The 20609-nt window shown below is 37.7% G+C and overlaps 1 protein-coding gene across 20 annotated transcripts in view; it reads left to right on the top strand.

Annotated features, from left to right (window-relative positions):
- Positions 1 to 20609, top strand: part of CDKL5 (cyclin dependent kinase like 5) — a 126644-nt gene that overhangs the window by 82009 nt on the left and 24026 nt on the right. For 16 of the 20 annotated variants that reach the window (XM_040647995.2, XM_015272909.4, XM_040647986.2 and 13 more), the window contains 6 exons: positions 1964 to 2054; positions 6871 to 7060; positions 11624 to 11704; positions 14326 to 14486; positions 16344 to 17370; positions 20362 to 20463. In XM_040647995.2, the coding sequence (XP_040503929.1) occupies positions 1964 to 2054; positions 6871 to 7060; positions 11624 to 11704; positions 14326 to 14486; positions 16344 to 17370; positions 20362 to 20463 (1652 nt within the window). The remainder of the gene's footprint in view (positions 1 to 1963; positions 2055 to 6870; positions 7061 to 11623; positions 11705 to 14325; positions 14487 to 16343; positions 17371 to 20361; positions 20464 to 20609) is intronic. The other 4 variants (XM_040648000.2, XM_015272933.4, XM_046903656.1 and 1 more) reach the window with 2 other exon arrangements.

Below are 20609 nucleotides of genomic sequence, written 5' to 3'. Positions count from 1 at the left end.
TCTAGTAATATCATTACTTTGGTGTTAAGTTAACTTTTGGTAAATGGAGAAGAATGAAAACAAAATGCAGTGTATACCTACTTCTGTGTTTTCTATTATATGCATTCCTTTCTCTGTTGGTCTTATTAATTGTTCTTCCTTAAGACAGAAGTTAAGTTTTGGTATAACTACAAATAACTGGACAGTTTTTTGATTCTTAAGAAAATTATGTGGAGGAGGAAGTTAATTTGGACTTATTTTCTGATCCTAATTCACTGGGAGTTTGTTATGGATATGATGCTAAAACAGGTGGGAAGCTGACACTTGTGGAGTGACTTAAATCATGGAATCATTGAGGCTGGAAAAGACCTCTAAGGTCATCTAGTCCAACTATCAGCCCATCAGCACCATGCCTGCTAAACTATCCCTGAGTGCCACCTCGACACATTTCTTGAACATCTCCAGGGATGGTGACTCTACCACCTCCCTGGGCAGTCTGTTCCAGTGCCTCCCACTCTTTCTGAGAATAAATATTTCCTAATATCCCACCTGAACCTACCCTGGCACAATTTGAGGCAATGAACTCCTATCCAGTCACTTGTTACTTGGGAGAAGAGACTGAACCCCACCTCGCTACAACTTACTTTCAGACAGTTGTAGATAGTGATAAGGTCTCCCCTGAATCTCCTTTCTCCAGACTAAATAATCCCAGTTCCCTCATCTGCTCCTCATAAGACTTGCGCTCCAGACCCTTTACCAGCTTTGTTACCCCTCATTGAAGATCCTCCCATGCCTTAATGTCTTTCTTGTAGTGAGGGGCCCAAAACTGAACACAGTACTTGAGGTGCGGCCTCACCAGGGCTGAATACAAGGGAGGTGATCACTTCCCTAGTCCTGAATACTCTATTCTTGATAAAAGCCAGGATGCCGTTGACCTTCTTGGTCACCTGGGTGCTCATGTTCAGATAACTATCAACTAATACCTCCAGATTCTTTTGTTCCACACAGCTTTCCAGCCTGTGTGATTCTGCCCTGAGCCTGTAGCTTGCATGAGATTGTTGTGGCTGAAGTGCAGGACCGAGTACTTGGTCTTGTTGAGCCTCATACAACTAGCCTCAGCCCATCAATTCAACTTATCCAGATCCCTGTATAAAGCCTTCCTACCTTCAAGCAGATTGACACTTCCTCCCAGCTTGGTATCATCTGCAAATTTACTGGGGGTGCACTCAATTGACTTGTCCAGGTAATAAATATGTTAAACAGGACTGGCCCCAGTACTGACTACTGGGGAACATGACTTGTGACCAGCTTCTCTAGGAGAATGCTGTGGTAGACAGTGTCAAAGGCTTTAATAAAGTCTAGGTAGACTACACCCACAAATGCATATATAAAACAGTTTTGCTGGCCTTTGGTGAAGTCCCGCCTTTTATAAGTTTAGAGATATGGCCCCATTCCTTGCTCAGTCAGGGAGGGAGTGTCCTTCCATGAGAATTATATATATCTTCTTGACCAGCTGAAAAAAAATGGAATTCAGTGAGACTGTAGTAGTTAAGATCAGTGACTAAAGTGTCTACTCTCCATGCATATGTTAACTTTCTATTATTACGAATCCTCTTCTGCAAATAGCTTTTCATAGTGAAATTTAGTGGCAGTTGTTCAATAGCTTGTATGGCATACTGGCAAGTAACTTTATTCTATCTGTTCTATTATGGTGAAGTGGCAAGGATAATGGTAAATCCCAGTAGATTTCTGAGGACAGTATACAAGTAAAGTAGTCGTTAATGCAGGTATTCTGACTTTCAGTGTTGTATCTATGAAAGGTTGCATTTCAGTAGATGAGCAGTCCTTGCAGACATTCCGCACTGGGGTTTGTAAGCAACTTAGTTCTGTTTAAATACGTACGACCTCTTACCTCCAAAATCAGTGATGATATGCACATTTTATTTAAAATGGAATATAATCTTTCACTCCGTTCCTTTGACAGGCTTTGCCCGTAATCTTTCTGAAGGAAGCAATGCTAACTATACAGAATATGTGGCTACCAGGTGGTACCGCTCACCCGAACTCTTGCTTGGGTAAGTATAGTTTGTGAAACAGCTGTGACAAATCTTTACTGATTCTTTGTATTTCCTCAAGCACCTTTTGTAAAATTTGCCCATGGAGAACTGTAGTTGGTTTAAAGGGAAGATTGCAAGAGAATTTCAGATTTTCAATTATACTGGCTCATTTGTTCCCATTAAGTCAGCATAAATCAGTTACATATATTCATCTGTCTTGAGCTGAATGGTATTTAATTGACTAAAAGATAAAACTGAATTATCACAAATCTACTGGAGATGCACCTCCTAATAGGCCCTTCAAAAGATGTTTCTATTGTTGTCCTGTCTGAAATGTTCATTTCATCAGCCACATATGGAATATTGCAGTGCAACCTTCATCATGCTACATTCCTAGTTCTTTTCATCTTTTGAGTCAGAACTATGTTTTTATTTTCATTCTCAGTTACCTTTTACCACCACTGTTGAAATGGTCAAGAAGGCTACTAGCTTTTTAACGTTTTTGAAGTACTACATGTGAAGAGCATGGGAGCGGGCAATTTAAAAGTGTCACAAGTCAAGCACGTGAGACAAAAGGCTGACTTGGCTGAGCAAGGGTCTTCTTCCAGAGCTTAGACAGGAAAAAGAAGTTCATGGACTCTAGAAACGAGGTCAGGCGACATGGGAGAACTATAGAGATGCTGTTTGCCACCGTAGGGAGGTAATTCACACAGCCAAAGCTCAATTAGAGTTGATGATGCTGGTCAGAACTATGGAAAAGAATAAAAAGGGCTTTTTAAAATAAGCTAAAAGCAAAAAGAGGACTAGAGATAGATAACATTGTTCCTTTCCTTGATGAGGATAGTCACCTCATTAATAGGGACATACGCGAAGCAGAAACATTTATGCTTTCTTCAGTTCTGTCTTTAACACCAGTAATGGGCTCTGGGATCTCCGGAACCCCAAGTTGGAAGACTGTGTCTGTGGGAATGATAAACTCCCAGCAAGCCCTGAACCTGTTTGTGATTTGTTGCTCTAGCTGTGTATGGGAATCAATGAATTCATCTCAGAGTAATGAAAGAGCTGGCTGTTGTCATTGCAAGACCTCTCTCAATTATTTTTCAGTGGTCTTGGGAATTTGGAGAGGTCCCAGTTGGCTGGAAGCTGGCATATGTCCCAGTTTTCAAGAAGGGAAGAAAAAGAAGACCCTGGTAGTTACAGGCCTGTCAGTCTTATTTCAGTGCCTGGTAAAATTTTGGAGATTATTCTGAGAGTTTTCAAAAAGCTCTTGAAAGACAGTGTGGTCATGGGTGATAGCCAGCATAGGTTCACAAAATGAAACTCCTGTTTAACATCATCTTCTTCTATGACAAGGTAATCCACCTAGTTGACCACAAGAAGCCAATTGATGTAATCTTTCTGAATTTAAGTAAAGTTTTCAATACTGTTTTTCACAGTATCCTTTTGGTCAAAATCTCTAGCATACAGATAGAGAGAAACGTAATACAAAGGGTAAACAATCGGTTGACAGATTGGATTCAAAGGATTATAGTAAACGGGGTTCCACCAGGTTGACGAGCAGTCACTAGTGGAATTCCCCAGGGCTCCAATTTAGGTCTAGTTCTCCTTAATGTTTCTATAAATTACTTGGATACACGACTTGAACGCATACTACGTTTGTAGCTACTACTAAATCAGGAGGAATTGTTGTCTCCCTGCAGGGTGGAGAGGCCTTGCAGAGAGATCTTCTGAGACTAGAAGGCAGGGCGATCACCAGCCACATGAATTTTAACAAAAGCAAGTGCCGGATTCTACACCTGGATTGGGGTAACTGGATAGATGTATGGACTGAGGGACAAGAGTCTGGAGAGCATCCCTGAGGAAATGGTTCTTAAGGTTCTGGCTAATAGCAAGTTAAATGTGAGCCAGCAGTGTACCTTGGAGTGCCCCAGGCCCAGCGCTGCCAGTCAGACAAGAGAAGGGATTGTCCTCCTCTACACTCTGCAGCCTCACCTCCAGCACTGGGTGCAGTGTTGAGCACCACAAGATACAAATGGCATAAAGTTATTACAGAGTGTCTGAAAGAGGGCTACAAATTACAAAGATGTTGAAGGGTCTGGAGAGCAAGACGCATGAGGAGCAGCTGAGGCCCCTCGGTGTGCTCAGCGCAGAGCAGAGGAGCTGAGGGGAGGCCTGATGGCGGCTGCAGCTCCTCACAGGGAGCAGAGGGGCAGCGCTGAGCTCTGCTCTGTGTGACAGCGACAGGGCCCGAGGGAACGGCATGGAGCTGTGTCAGGGGAGGGGCAGCTGGGGGTTAGGGACAGGGGCTGCACCAGAGGGCGGTGGGCATGGAACGGGCTGCCCAGGGCTGTGGGCCCGGCCCCGAGTGCCGGAGTTCAAGGAGTGTCTGGACAGCGCTCCCAGACATAGGGTTTGATTTGGGGTGGTGCTGTGTGGAGCCAGGGGTTGGACTCCATGATTCCTGTTGGGTAGATTCCACCTCGTGATATTTTATGTTTTTGTAACTGGTCAGGAAGAATTTGTTGAAGGAAGAATTTGTTGAAGCTCTGTGAATGATTTTAACAAAGGACTCAGAAATTAGCGTGACATTGCCTGTGGGAGAAGTAGTTGCATGAGTAGCAATTTAAATTCACTCTTTTATTAATCTGTAGAATTAGCGTTTTACTACTTCACAAGATTGAATTGCATGAACAAATTCACAGGGTGCACAAGCGTAGAAGAAGAGAATAGAGTACCTGGAAATGTACTGTTCGCGATCTTTCCATTACTATCAAGTTTTACAGTGTCTTCTTCTAAACTACATGAGCATTCCAATAAAATACAATTCCTGCTTGTATAGCATATATGTATTTATATATGCATATTCTGTAAGTAAGGAATTGGCAGCCACGGGAGCAGTCAGGAAAGGATTGCTAGGAGTCACTAAGATTCTTCAGGCAAAATGTTTCATGCTGCTGAGGAACAGGTCTTTGTTTGAAGCCTTGATTAACTCTGAACCAGGGAATAGACATTTCTTGAATAGGTAAGGCATTGAATAATAACCATTCTGTCAGGAACGTCCTACAAGTATTCCCAGAGCTGTGCTAATCTTAATCAAATTGAGGTGTAGTTGTGTTGTTATATGCAGAATAGTATGTTAAAGCTGCCAATAAAAGAAAATGCAAGGCTCAGTTTTCTATATTTTGGAGAAAACGAAACAATTAAACTTAGACCAAAGTGGGTGTCTATCCTATGTGTCCACATACACATGCTAGTTGGAAAGAAAGCATCAATCATGGTCTTTACTTGTTGCAGCATTTTACACTTTGTATTAGTAACTAGGCTTTTAGAGGAAAGACATGAAGAGTTTGGCAGACACGGTGTTTGTCTGGCCTGCAGTTTTCAAAGCCGTTTCATTAAGAGAGGAAATTTAGCAGGAATCATTTTTATGTGTAATTGACTAGATTTGATTAGCTTGCAGAGGAAGGGGAGGGGTATGTGTATTTCATGAATATGACTTCAACTTTGCTTGTGTATGTTTTTAATGCCAAATCTTTCTGGCACAACTTGATGTCTGTTTCTTGGCAATTCTACTCTTATTTCACAATCATCTTAGGGGAAGAGGGAAATCTCCTTCCCCTACTTTTTACCAAATCTTTATAAACATATCTAATTCTTCAAAGTCCCCAGGATTATTAAGCATTTATCTTTTATCAAACACATTTATTTTTTTAAATTTTAAAATGTATCACAGGGATGTTCTTGGTTTTTTCATAAAGTTCAAGTCCTTAAATTTCTTGAGAGGAAAGAAATAGCTAATTATTCACAGAATATCCTAAATTGACTCACTTTGAGGAACCTCAGGTTCTGTTTCTTCAGCATTCATGCCTTCAGATTGAAAATTGCAGTAGTTCACCACCCTCTACTCCTCTGTATTATGATTTTCTACCTTATACATGTGTGTATATATATCTTACAAACCATCTGCAAGCCCATCATGTCTTCTAATATAGCATCCTTATTGCTTGTTCTTCCTTTAAATACTCTCTAGTCTTGAGAAACTGGTATAGGCCTTTCCAGTGTAACACAGACACCACTGAGTTTTGTTTCCATTGAACTCCCAACACCTCTTAATTGCTGACTTATCTTCTTCTGTCGGTGGCATTTTTAAACACAGAGGGCCATCCACCCCACCACACAACATTGCCTGCATGCAAAGAGACCACCTGCCTGAATTTTCCCCCAAATCCCAACCCGTGGCTTTGCTCCAGAACAGGAAATCCTTGCTTTGTGATGTTTTCATTGTGTCTTCACCTGTGTTTCTTAACTCACGAATAGTTTCTGGAATAGCTTCAGGGCGCTTCTGTTTTCTCTCTAATTAAAACTGTAGGAAGGGTGAAACAAACACTGCTTATATTTCTGTCCCCTCAGTGGCCAGATCCAGTATGTCTATCAATCTAATAAATACAATGGAATAAAGCAATGTAGTGCAGAAATGCAACACAGTCATTAACCTCTGGAGAAAAAAAGAAGGTAGTATTAGTTTAACTTTCATAAATGCATCTTGGTCAAAAAGGTTATTCTTGTATGTGTTTGTTTTGTTGTTTTTTTTTTTTTTAAAGGTAACTGAATCCTTGGGGATACCTAAGAATTCTTGTCCTGCCTTTTCAAGCAGCAATATGTCAAGCAATCCAGCACAGAAACAGAGAACGTGATATTTGAGATTGCTTCTTTAATGTCAAGGTTTATTTTTTCCAAGCTGTAAGGAAGCAGGCCGTGGAAAACCAGTAAATTAAAACAGCTTTGTAAGAAGATGGTGTCAGCAAGTGAAAAACATTGTGTGTTCACTTTTCAGAGCCCCATATGGAAAGGCTGTGGATATGTGGTCTGTGGGCTGTATTCTGGGTGAGCTGAGTGACGGACAGCCCTTGTTCCCAGGGGAGAGCGAGATTGACCAGCTCTTTACCATTCAGAAGGTGCTAGGCCCACTGCCAGCTGAGCAGATGAAGCTCTTCTACAGCAACCCACGCTTCCATGGACTGAGGGTAAGAGATAGCTTTGTTCTTTTCTTTTTATTAATTTACTCACACGATATTTACACTGTTGTCATCGTAAAGGTTATTTTCATTTAGAGTGTGTGCTGTGTTTTCTGTTGCATGTGTTTCTGTGCAACCACAGGATATTTAGATCATGGAGCATTCATAATTCAAAGTTAAATTCTGATTATACCAGTATTGGGAAGTATAAATAAGTTCATTTCGCTGTTAAAAGCTGATTTTAAACAGATCTATTTCTTTGACTTTTCTTGTCATGAATGTTAGTGAATTTGCCAAGCCTAAAATTACTGTGCTAGGTGTGCACTGTGAAGTTTAGTGACACATTTGTATGTTTGAAGTGTGGAAAATTTGTGCCGGCTCTCTTAAGCATGCTGTGATGGCAAAATGTGGACCTTGGATGCTGTTGTGATTATAGGCAAAAGCTTTTTGCCTTTTTACTTGAATTCCTGGAGAATTAATGTAAACCATACAAGTAAGAAAGCTGCTTGCTCCCATTTCAGGAGTTTGACAATGCCATGAATTGAACTGAAGCTTGCTAGTGTAGAGAAGGTGCTTAAGATGGCAAAATACCAGACAAAATGTATATTAAAAAAAACAAACAAAACAAACAGAAAAACTCAGTTGTCTTTAATAATGCCTGGTCAGTGATTGTACTTGTGTTGTCATGTAATTCCGTTTTGGTTATCTCTTCTTTTTCTTTCTTTTTTTTCCTTTAACAAATGCTGCTTACAGAATTTTATGATCTTGGTGAATTATATGAAATTGTTAATATAAAGTCCAATAATGAGACATAACAACGTGTTAGGAGACCTGATCTGTGGTAAAGATTGGAGATTTGAGTTTTACTCTATAAAAGAGAAAACAGAGAGCGAGAAGCTGGTGCACCTGGTTGTCTTAAAATGCATTAAAGGCTGCTATAAATTACGATTAGCTGATGATAATATCAAAAGTAATAGTTGGATTAAGGTTTTGAGTTAGTTATTTGAGCTAGAACGATAGCTAATTCCTAAGATTTTTTGATGAAGCTTGCTCACCCTTCATCACAGGTTTTTATAGGACAGTAACAGAAGCATTTCTTGCCAAGGTAGTGTATGTTTTTGATCCTGCTTAGAACAGGGCTGTAAAGGATTTTCTGTTTTTAAAAAATTATACCTTCTAAAGCAGTGCTTTACAAGCTGTAAGCTAGATAAAATATTCTCTCTTCAACATTATTTTACAAGAATTCTAGTTGTGCAGTGTAATCTCACTTAGCTAAATGCTGTGCAATGTCTTAGGATGAAAATGAAGCATCTTTGTTATGTAGCTTTACAGTAAAGTAATTCAAGAAGACAGCATGGACCTAATGTGATTAGCACAGGGTTGAATGTCATGAGTCTCTGTTCATATCCTGGATCAGCGTTTTATTACTTGGCCTTAGACATATTGCTGCCTTTTTATTCCCATCTGCAAAGTCAGGATACTAATGATAACGACAGTGAAGTGACATCTGCCTTCTAAAAGAGAGTGCTTTTGGAATACTGAAGTCTGAATGACTTAAACATGAAGAATACTACAAAAATGTTGATTCAGAATATGATTTTTGTTACTTAATTGCAAAAATATTCCATGTTTTAAGACAACATTGTAAGTACAGATGTGTTTTTCTTTTTTAATAGTAGCACTTAATAGTGGAAGATATTCAATTGTATAGTGGATAGAAGCTATGCTGTGATCATGCAAATTATTATTTATGAGCTGGCACTGAGTGTTCACATGATAAAAACTAGCCCATTAAATGGAAATGTTTATCCATGTGATTATCTGTCGCTTTATGAATCTCTATTATAACTGTAAGTACTACCATATTGTAGCACATGATTTAAAAAATTCTAATTCAAACACAGCTCTACATGCACAGGTGGAAAGATGCCACACTTGCGTACTTCATCTTCCCGCTTAGTTCCTCCACTCATGCATATACACACAGTTTTCATCACTTTTGAGGATTTAGTTATATCTCTTTAGTCTGTTTGAGGAAGCAAACATCCATGGTACGTTGAAGACCCCAGAAAATAATCTTTCATCAAAAAGAACTTACAGGCTCATACCTTTATGGAAACGTGAGTGGTAATGTAGGACTGTAATGTTATTCTATGGGTTAGTTACAAATAAGATGGAGGACATGAACAAACCTAGTGAATGGCCATCACATATCGTATATCTTTGGCACATTTTCATGTTTCTCTATTCATTCCAGAAGTAAAATCTCACTTATAATGATCATTCTGTGTGAGTACAGAAATATTTTGCCCACCTGGATAGACTGAAGAACAGGGTTTGTTTTACTTAGAAGAATACTGCACTTTAAACAATTAAGTGCCTCCTGAAAATCTATTTTCTTTATGTAAACTAGTGGAGGAAGAATGGAAGGCTTGGTTCACCTGGGCTGCTATCTAAGATCAACAAGGCAGACTTGGACTTTAAAGTCAATAATTAAAATAAACTTTTTAGTCATTAAGAAACCACTTTAAAAGAAAGTAAAGTAAAAAGAAAAATACAGAGACTATTTAGGAACAAACACATTCAAACTAATGTTCTTTCATTTTCCTTCAAAGCTCATGTAGTGTAATTTATGACAAGTAATGCCAGTACAAACAAGAGATTGCACTTAGTAGTGGTATAACGTTTACATACTTGCAGTGCATATACAGTGCATTCTGCTTCCAAACAAAATACATTTTTGGAAGAGGATATTTGTTCTGCTTGATTATTCTTTAAAGCAAAGACTTGAAGTCATACTCTGAGGAAGGTGTACATGTAAATACATGCACCTGGCTGTAAGAATCCTTTAAACATCCAGAAATGGATGTAAAGGAATAAAAATACTTAAGACTTCTTGCTCATTGACAGTTCAGACCAAACATATTGCTGTTGTATGTTTTCACTCTACAACAAATTTCTGCATAGAATGTTTTTTTAATCTTCATATGAGTTGGGTTTTGTTTTTTTGGGTTTTTTTGTTTTTTTTTTTGTTTTTTTGTTTTTTTGTTTTTTTGGTTGTTCCTGTTGTCTTAATCACTGACCCAAATTTTGTGGTTATCTTACATTTTCAGCAATTTAGGTATACCTCAATATTTTATGTGGGTATGTTTTATGCATGACTTGAGTCCATTTGGACATTAAGCGATGGCTTTTTATGTATCGATTGCCAGTGCATATTCCCTCTTGTCAGTATTCTAGCTTTGATGTGTTAACTTAAGAGGGCTTTTTAGAAAACTCATAGTTAAGATGTGGATGAGATCAAGCCAGGCTGCAACTGAAGCACTTGAATACTATTAGGCAAATACCACAACTCCAGGAACTGCTAATGAAGTATCTGGATCTCAGCTGCATTGTTCTGGATAATCTGTAATTAATACCAATCAGCTGTCTGGCTGTTGTTTGGTTTAGTTTTTCCTGAAGTTTCTCTGGCATTCAAATGTGCAGTTTTCTCTAAAAACAGCATAAGTTGCAAAAATGAAGATTTTTTTTTTGTGTGTGTGTGTGTGCTCATCTTGGAAATCCTGCCTTAGTTTCGAATTCTGAAAACACTGGAATATATGTGTTTAGCTTTTAAATTTGAAATTACCTCACCGAAATCAGTTTACCTACTTGTTTGATGTCAGTTCCATGCATGCCATAATCTGGAATTGGATCTCTGATGCCTGTTTCTTTTTAGCTCATTGTACTTGATGTTATGTTACAGCGTAGATATACTGAGCAGATTTTCTTTCATTTGATTAAAAAGAGAAGGACTGTTTTCATTTCATTTGACTATAGCCTTGTTTGCAAAGCAAACACAAAGCAAAAAAAAAATCCTGTGCTTTGTATTTTTTTTTCTTCCTTGAATCTTTCCTGCCTGTCCTGTTCTTCCTTCCAGACAGTTAGGACTAGCTTCAAATACTACCTTCATCTGGTTTTGTCAAGACTGTAGTTGACCAAGGTTGTCCTCCAGCAAAGCACGCTACACCTCATGATGTTGCCAGTTCATTCCTACTGTAACGTGATCACGGGAGCAATCCCAAACCTTACTGCATAGTTGCTATTCCATTTTTGTGAGGTTTTTTCACTTAAAAACATTTCGGAATTGTCAATTAATCTTTGGTATTTAATTATTACTACGTTCACACAAAAGCAAGATTATCTAATAACTATTTCTAAATTCTTTTCTCGGGTGGATATTACTTATGTTATTTCGGAATCTATTTTAAAACACCCACCTCATGTCAATCATAGTGCCACTAACACATTTATAGATCTAAGTTAATGACTTGTCAATTGAGAGAGGTTCCTTGACTGCCCTACTAATCAAAAATACTTTCTTTGGTTGACTAGATTCATATCACACATCAGTGGTTATTTGTTTCATATTATTTTCTAAGGTTTCAGAAATCATGAACTAATTCAATACATATGTTTTCCATTAGCTTATATGCCTTTACTCACTGTATAGTTTGTATTTTTTTAAATGTTGTATTAATCTATACCCTGTTTGCATTCTCAATATCTTTTTATGGTATATTACTTTGACAGTTTCCTGCAGTCAATCATCCACAATCTTTAGAGAGAAGATACTTGGGAATTTTAAGTGGTGTTTTGCTTGATCTTATGAAGGTAAACTAATGTGTTTATTTTCTGTCTGAAATATATAGGGAAAGATGTGACTTTCCTAATAGAGTGCATTTTAAAAGTACTTGTGAATTTCCTTTTGAGATGTTTTGATGTCACCACCACCTATAGCCAGGCTTGATATTTCTTAGGAATCAGGAAAATATCCACTGCAAATGCTGTGAGAATCTGTCCAAACAGGCTGATTTGGTAAGCAGTATGTATCCCAGACAAAAGAACTGCCATCATTTGTGTCAGCATGCATACTGACAACCACTCAGATACGCAGGTCACCTTACTAATGCAGGAGAATGATCTCTCAACCTGTAATAAATCCAGATAAATCCACGGCGAATGAAGATTAGATTAACCTGAGTTATTACTGTTCATTACTGGATAAGCATGAGGATATGGACAGTAGATACACAGTAAACTTTTTACCTGTCTGAGGTCTTAATCTAGTTGTTACCACTCACCTCTACTAAGCACATTATTTAAGTTGCTCTTTGGTCCTTTTTTGGGAACATACCAGCTAGTTCCCCATGGCCAAGACAGAATATAGTTCTGAGTTTCTTGCAGTTGTCCAGAAAAAGCCAGCTTTCCTCAAAATGGCTGAACAGTGTAAAAACTTAACTACAGTGAGCTGTAGTACAATCCTCCTGTTATTTCAGCCACAGTAAACTGAAGGAGATTCACGGTGACAAAAATCATCTTAAGAATAATTGTATTCTATTTTCTAGTTCACATAAACTTTTTTTTTCCCCCCAGCATTATAATTAGCTGTAACTCAAGCTGTAGTAGCACATATTGCTCAACTGCAATTTCAAGATGGTTCCTCAGACCATCATAACACATGCTGGGGATTGCTTTTATTTTCATTTTACACTAATTTTGTATGTTATATAGCAATGTCTTTGGGTTCTTCTATAAAAGTTGAAATTGCAAAATGAAGCATCAAATATTAAGGAAACATAGATTTCTAAATAATTCCATTCTATTTTTTTTTTTTAATTCAAGTAATTCTTTTAAACTTTTTTGTCCATTTTATTATATATAAGGTGAGGAAAGGTCAGGTATCCTGTAGAGGGGATATTTTGTTTGACGTACATGACATAGTTGAGAAGTTGGAACATTGTTAAAGAATGAGCAGAAGACTTAGAAGAGGAGAACAGGAAACACCTGTGGTTAAGTTGCATGCTGCAGATGCTCTACATATTTTGCTGTATGCCTTTCTCTTCCCCAGACACTGGGCAGTCTGGGAAATCTTCACAGTTGCTATGTTCCTTGTTATCTGCATTCCCAAGGACCTCAGATCTGATTACTAGATGACTGAATAACCCACACCCCAACTTATGTCAGCTAGCGCTGACATATGTGTCTCTAGTTCTTTATATATCAATATTTAGAGAGCATTTCTGGACTAGATTAATGAAGAGTCATTCATTTGCTGCTGTTGCTTTTCTGCTCCTCTCTTCCTTCACAAGTCATGTTCTTTTGCAAGCATGCACTTGGAAATTTGAATATGATGACTTGGGTTAAAAAAAAGTTGAATATTTCATGCTTATTCATATAATCTGTCATTCAATTATCTCCTTTGTTCATTGTTCATCAGCAGACCTTTTTTTTTTTTTTTTTTTTCCCTGGGCTTCCATTTGCTGTTAGAATACCTGAATAGTCCAATAGTCCATATATGTTTCTGACTTGATTTAGCTGTAGTTGGCCTTCAGTCTTCCTAATGTCATCCACTGTGCCAAAGCAGTGCTTTTAGGCTCCTTCTTTCTATCTTGTCCTTGGCTTAACTTCTTATGTATTGCCTATTTTGAGTTTTTCTTTGTTAAAAAGCTCCCTGTTTTGTCAAGCTGACTGTGCTTAACATTTTGTGATGTTATGCCCAATGAGATGCTTTGTTCCTGCACTCTCAGGAAGTTTTCTTGGACAGCTGTCTTCTGATGGCAGTTTTTCAGGAGATTGTTTTGGAATCCCCCTACAGAAGTCAAAGTCTGCTATCTTAAAACTGTGGGACCTATCAGATACTTAACTGTCTCACCCTTAATTTGAATCCTAACGATAAACCTCTTAGGGTTGCTGCATCTCAGACTGTCTTCTGCGATCAGATTAGCCTCCAGTACTTTACTGTCAGTGAACAGCAAGTAAAGTGAAGCCCAACTCTTCTTTGGTTTGCCTCCCTAGCAGTTAAATTACAAAATGCTACCAACATAGTCTAGAAATCTCCTAAGTAGTTGAAGTCCACTGTGAGGATGAGGACCTGTAATGAGGAGACTTCTGCTACTTGTAGCAGAATACAGTAGCAGATACTCTTTATCTTAGAAATTTGCAACCATATGAGTATGTTCCCTTATGTTCATTTTATATATATATAGCTTATATTTTTCATAATAAGCAAGTCCAATGCCTTCCATCTCTTAAGTAGAATGTAATATTTTTGAAAGTGTTCATTTTGTATCATGTGTATTTAAATGCAATGTGATATTATTCTGGCACCTGCACCTAATCACAGACACTCTGGAGATTAAAAAACTATCCCACTAATGTTCTTTATTTTACTATATTGTTGTTGATGCAAAGACGGATATTAACATTTAAACTTTGGGATTTATTTTCCAAAGAACTTACTGAAGTTAGATCCAGCAGACAGATACTTGACAGAACAATGTTTGAACCATCCTTCATTTCAAACACAAAGACTCTTGGATCGCTGTGGAAGCTCACCTTCACGGTCAGCTAAAAGAAAGCCTTACCACGTCGACAGCAACACATTATCTAACAGGTAAACGTAGTCATTTGACCCTTAACACTGGTCTTTTCTGTGCCAATGAATAAGTTGCAACAGTGCCTAAACAGAATATTAGCTTCAAAAAAATTAGTTATTTTGTAGTTTAAGTACATTGCAGTGTATATGCTGTTCCATGCTGCTTCACTGAACGAAGAAGGCAGACAGTTTTATTATTACAGCTATTCAAGCTGAAACTTTTTTGTTAGCTATATTCATCAGGCTGAATGCATCTTGGGATTTAAAAAAAGAAAAAAAATAAAAGCTTTTTCTCACATGACGATGAAAAAATAATTTGGCTTACTCATTTTAAAAAGTTAGCTTCTTTTCTGAACAATAGCAAGAATTCTGTGGTTTGGAGGTGTCACCACAGAAAACAAAAGAAAAATTTGTTGGTCATGCTCCACAGTAAGGATAAATTGAATTTTGTCTGCCATTGTGATTATGAACTGAGTCTAGTCTACTTGAACTTAAAACAGGATGTATTTGCTCACTAACTCCTTTGTTGGACCCACATAGCTTGAGAGAAGCCACCTCATCTCAATGCATCAATAAACCAGGTTTACTGGTGAATAAAATCCTTTAGTACGAAGAGACTCGTCGTATTCCTTTGACAGAAGCTTTCTTAGAGGTCATCCTCTGAAGTATGCAGAACTACAATGTCTTTTAATCCTAGCCAGGTTTTTCTTTAGTTCTTCCAGTGAGATTTAAAAAAAAAAAATCCCTCACTGTAAGATTTGAGAACATGACATCTACATCCTGCACGTTTTCTGAAATGGTTATTAAAATGTATTAGCTGCTGCTATACTACTTACTGGTACTGGTACTGAACTTGCTTAATTTCTTAAAATTGTAATTGAGCGTATCGTTAGATCGCTAGAAGTGAGTAGTACAAAAATGCTAAATATAAAAAATAACTAGCATTATCCTATAATAGTTTCTAATAAGATCAACAAATGTACAAATTCATTGGTATAGTCAGCTCTCAGTTTATCCCTTAGTAATATATCTGAGTAAGATTATGATAGAATTGATTTAAAAATAAGTACATTTACTCAGCTTTAAGCCAGCTTAGGTCCATCAAGGCTAATAAGCATAGCCACAGCACTGCTCAGTCACAGCTGCACTGTTTCAGGGCCAAGATAGGCCCATGAGCAGATCTGCTTTTATCCTGTAGAATCTGAGTTCTGAAAAAGTCAGTGTTCCTGTGGTAGACCTGATTTGGTGTTACAGAGCTTACCAGGATGCACAGACCTTGGGATCAGTCCATCTGGATGGCTTTGACCAACACGATAGCCTCTGTTCTCTCCCTTCTGCCTCCACCCACCTCAGACATACATTATGTAGCCTGGAGCAATGATTGTACAAGGCTTTTTGGCAGCGCTGACGTATTTGATTGTTCCACATTAACTTTGATATGCCAGATGTGTTTAACAATTACTTCAGTGGATCTACAGCTAATTTTCATAATAGTGCTTAGAGTAGTGATTACACACATATTACAAATGGGTAAATTTTTAAATATATATGTTGGAAAGTTGGAACTTTTATGATTGGATTTTATATATTTCTTTTTTTCCACTAGCAGAATCCATTAACCAAAATTGAGTTTGTCCCTTAGGATATAACCAATAAAAACCAGCAATATACTGACACTTGCAAATCTGTTATTGTAGTGGAGCTTCTGATGCCTAGTTCACAGTTTCTGCAATGAGCAGAAGTTTTTGATCTTACTGCTAATTCTGTGTTATAAAATGGCAACTCCCATCTAAAATGAGTGCACTTTTGTTGAAGTTACTAATACATGAATATATAATCTGGTATATTAATGCTTCTTTATGCATTTTAATGTAGAAATCAAGCCAGCAAAAGTTCTGCTTTGCAGTCACACCACAGATCAAACAGCAAGGATATACAGACACTAGGGGTTGGCGGGCCAAGAGAAGAGGGTCTTCCAGCAAATGAAAGCTTTTTAAATGGAAACCTCTCTGGAGCTGCACATAGCCCAATGCACGCGAAGAAATCAAGCAACCAGCCTGGATCTGGCAATAAAGATCTAGCCAACAATAACATGCCACATCTTCTTAGTCCAAAGGAAACAAAGGCAAAAACAGAATTTGATTTTAATGTGGACCCAAAAAGTTCTGATGGTCCAGGTACAAAGTACCTGAAGTCTAACACCAGATCTCAGCAGAACCGGCACTCATTTATGGAAACGTCTCAAAGCAAAACTGGGACGCTGCAGCCCGGCGATAAGCATAGTCGCCACAGCTATATTGATACCATTCCACAGTCTTCTAAGAGTCCTTCGTATCGGACAAAGTCAAAGAGCCATGGGGTTCTGACAGACTCAAAATCTGTGGGCAACCTATCTGAGGCCAGGGCTCAAGCTGCAGAACCAAACAGCAGTCGCTATTTTCCATCCAGCTGTATGGACTTGAACTCTCCTACCAGTCCGACCGCTCCCCGCCATAGCGATAACAGAACTTTGCTCAGCCCGTCTGGGAGGAATAACCGCAGCGAGGGTACCCTGGACACCCGAAGACCTTCAACCAGACACTCCAAAACAATGGAGGAGTTAAAACTGCCAGATCACATGGATGGAAGCCATTCCCACTCGCTCTCTGCTCCACACGAATCTTTTTCCTATGGCCTAGGTTATACCAGTCCTTTCTCTTCACAGCAGCGCCCTCATAGACACTCTATGTATGTGAGCCGGGACAGAGTGAGGTCAAAGGGCTCAGAGGGTGGCTTAAGCGTAGGGCAAGGGATGGCAGCCAGAGCAAACAGCCTGCAACTGTTATCTCCACAGGTGCAGCATAAGTCACTCACAAGGTCTGTTGGCTCTTCACGAGAAGACTGTACAGAAGATACTAATAGGGTTAGTTCAAAATATCACCTGTTGTGGAAGACTTACCTTCCTCTCCTTATTTCATGTGGGGACAGTGTCCTGCTTTCTCTTTTCTATTTGTTTGTTTGCTTAGTTATTCTTCTGTGGTGCTGTAAGACAAGGAATGTGAGACCAAAAAAAACATAACAACGCTAAATAGTTGGAGTGCAAAATGAGACCATGTTAAACCTAATAATGGTTGGACAACTATTTTTATAACGTACTGAAATGTGAGAACAGAAAAAAATGACTATGAAGTTAACATTTAATTTGTAGTTCCTAGCCTGTTATGTCTTCTGATGTCATTTTTATTGTATTGGTTTTCCTTAATTAACCTTCTCATTTGTGTTTTATTTAACTTTTCTAGTACGTCTTTCTGTTTTGAACAGCAATGTTAAATTTTGAAGTGAGCTTTTTCACTTGCTTATAGCATGACATTACTGATGAAATGTCATGATTTGCTAGAGGGATATAAAAAACTGCACTATTCCTCCTGATCAGTGTGATGAATAAGTGGGACAGGCTAGAGGCTTTTTCTAGGGGAAGCCACCAGTGAAATGATGCCTTAGCAGTGCTATAGTGATTACTGTCATTACTTATCTTATGATACTTTGTTATGAGTATTACTTCATCGGTGTGGAAGAAAGGGCCACTTTCAGTGTCAGTTTACTTTCCTACAGTAGTTGTGAATTTGTTAAGGTTTTGCACAAATCCTTAGATTGCTGTGCCATTGATCCAAAAGATAAATGCAAATAAAATTAGTGTTTGGTTTTTTTTATACATGTATATGTCATAAAGTGGCTTCAAAGATAAATTCTTGTTCAGATTTGTTGACAAACTGCAGAAAGTCAAAGCTGCATGTATTATTGAAAGTCTAAAAAATAGGCTTAACTGAAAAAGACTAAAAAACCTCTGCCTCTTTAGTTTATGTAATAAATACACATAGTGGCCTTGTAGTGTGCAGTCATAAAGAAGAACATTTTCACATACTGGATGGCTCTTCAGTAGAAGAAAGCATAGACAAGGCATTTTTATTTATTTATTTAAAAGCACATTACTAATACATTATTTCTGTACTTAGTATGTCTCTTCCATTCAGAATTATGTGAATTATTCATTATAAGAAAAAAAAAACATCTCACAGAAGTAGAGAATTTAAAGAAAAATAGCTACTTAGAAGGAATTACAGAAGCTCTGCTTCAAAATAAGATCTTATTTTTTGTGCTTAGTCATATTTTCTCTCTCTCATTTCAGTCACATCAAATGTTACTTGTTCTTCACAGTATTATTGTAGAAGGGCAGTAGTATCAACATTTGACGTTTTGATAATAAAAGCTGACGCTGCCTTGTATTCTTTACTGAATTATTTAGCAGATACTGAATTGATAATTAATTGCAGTTTTATTCCATACGATCAGATCATTCTTTGTCTTTTGACAGCTACTTGAAAAACTTTTTATTTCAATTAGAAAAATTGTTGTACATCCTAATGCTTATAGTTTTGTTCATTGTGGTTTGCTTTGGAATGTCTAATCATTTGTAAAGAATTCACCTTTCTCTTTTCTGGTCTGTGGTTTTTAAACTTAAGCCTTCAATTCATTGTTTTAAAGCCATATTTCAACCAGCAGAAGCCTGAAGGGAAAAATACTCTTCTGAAATATATGGCAAGTCTGCACATTCGCAAAGCGTTTTCATCTGCTTTTCTTCTTCACTATTTTCAATAACAAATCAGAATTAAAATAACAATATTTGTATGACTTAGAAAGGCATTTTTGTAAGTCATTCTTTGATCCTTTCCTATCTCTTTTTCTTGCCACATTCTGTATTACAAATGAGAAAATGTCACTTCCCTCAGCCATAGTGAACTCGAAACCTTCGGAATAATAGAAAGGTTGTCAAAGAATCTGTATTATTTTCCTGGTAAATTTTTCCATTCAGTTCTTCTGGTTTTCTCTGCTACTATTGTCTCTCTCTCTCTCTGTGCTCATGTTTTGTGAAATGTCCTCACTTCCCTGTTAGTAGATTCTATTAAGCCACTAACAATTCATTTTAAAGAAAATCATTCTTTGTTTGCTAGGTTTAAATCTTTCTTGCATTCGGTGCTTTAGGCTTTTCCAGTCTCAGTTACAACACTGTTTTCTTGAGGGTTCTTTTTAAGTTAAATGTACATAAAGGGGTAGGCAGAATAAATTCAAGTACAAGTTGCTATTACCGTCTCATATTTATAACTTAAATGCTAACCCACAGAAAGTGCCTTCAGTCGTAATTTAATCAAATTTATCAAATTCAAATTTTACTGAAGCAATCTGTGATTTAAACCATTTTTTTAGTTGCATTTCTCAACTTGGCACAGTTTTAGGAGTTATATTATTGATGGTAGTGAGTTCAGGTCTTTATTAATGAAAGGCAAAACAAATTTTGGAAATCACTCAATGAATTGAAATCCCAGTTTTCAATTGTGGTTTGTTCTGGGGTTGGTTTTTTTTAAGGTCTCATCCTTCTTGGATGTTGTAGATTCAGATTCACCGGGGCGGTTTGCTACAGTTTCCTGGGAGGTGTTAGAGTATTGAATTTTATCTGGTCCTTACTGCAGAAAGAATTGCAACTTCTGGTTCATTTAAGAAAGGGATTAAGTCATATTTGGTGGCCAATTCCATGCACATGGTGGTCTCTGAGGGCGTACTTACGTTTTTGCTTGGCATACCTTCCAGGAAGTTTTTATTCAGAAACATAGATTATTTAGAGACGGTTATTCATTGTTGCTATCCTGGTGATGTACTTTTGCTATCCTGTCTGACTTACCCGTTCAGCTTATGCATTGCTTAGTTTCAGGTCTGCCTCTTACTTTGTGAACAGTAGACTTTGTGACTATTGGCTCCTGTAGGTACTACTGTATAACAGCTGTTAAGAGATAGTGCTTTGGTGTTGCAATAATCACAAATTACATGCATTTCTTGTTTATTTTTTAAAATTTGCCATTAGCAGAGTGACCAGATTCCATCAGAAACAAATTTAACAAGACCTCCAGTAAAAGATTCCTCCAGAGATGTTACAGCTGCATTTCATTCACGGCGAAAATCTGAGGTCTGAATCATGCTAAAGTCCTTAAAATTACAATTAAGAGGCAATATTTTGTTAATGCCATTTTGGAAAAAGTGAACAAACAGCGAAACCAAATAATTACTGATTATGGGGTATGTGGTTTGAGACTGGCTGCTTTTTATAGCATG

This window comes from Gallus gallus, chromosome 1 (assembly GCF_016699485.2).
Source record: "Gallus gallus isolate bGalGal1 chromosome 1, bGalGal1.mat.broiler.GRCg7b, whole genome shotgun sequence".
Taxonomy (NCBI): Eukaryota; Metazoa; Chordata; class Aves; order Galliformes; family Phasianidae; genus Gallus; species Gallus gallus.
Note: the sequence above shows the minus strand (reverse complement) of the source record. Positions and strands in the feature narration are given on the sequence as shown.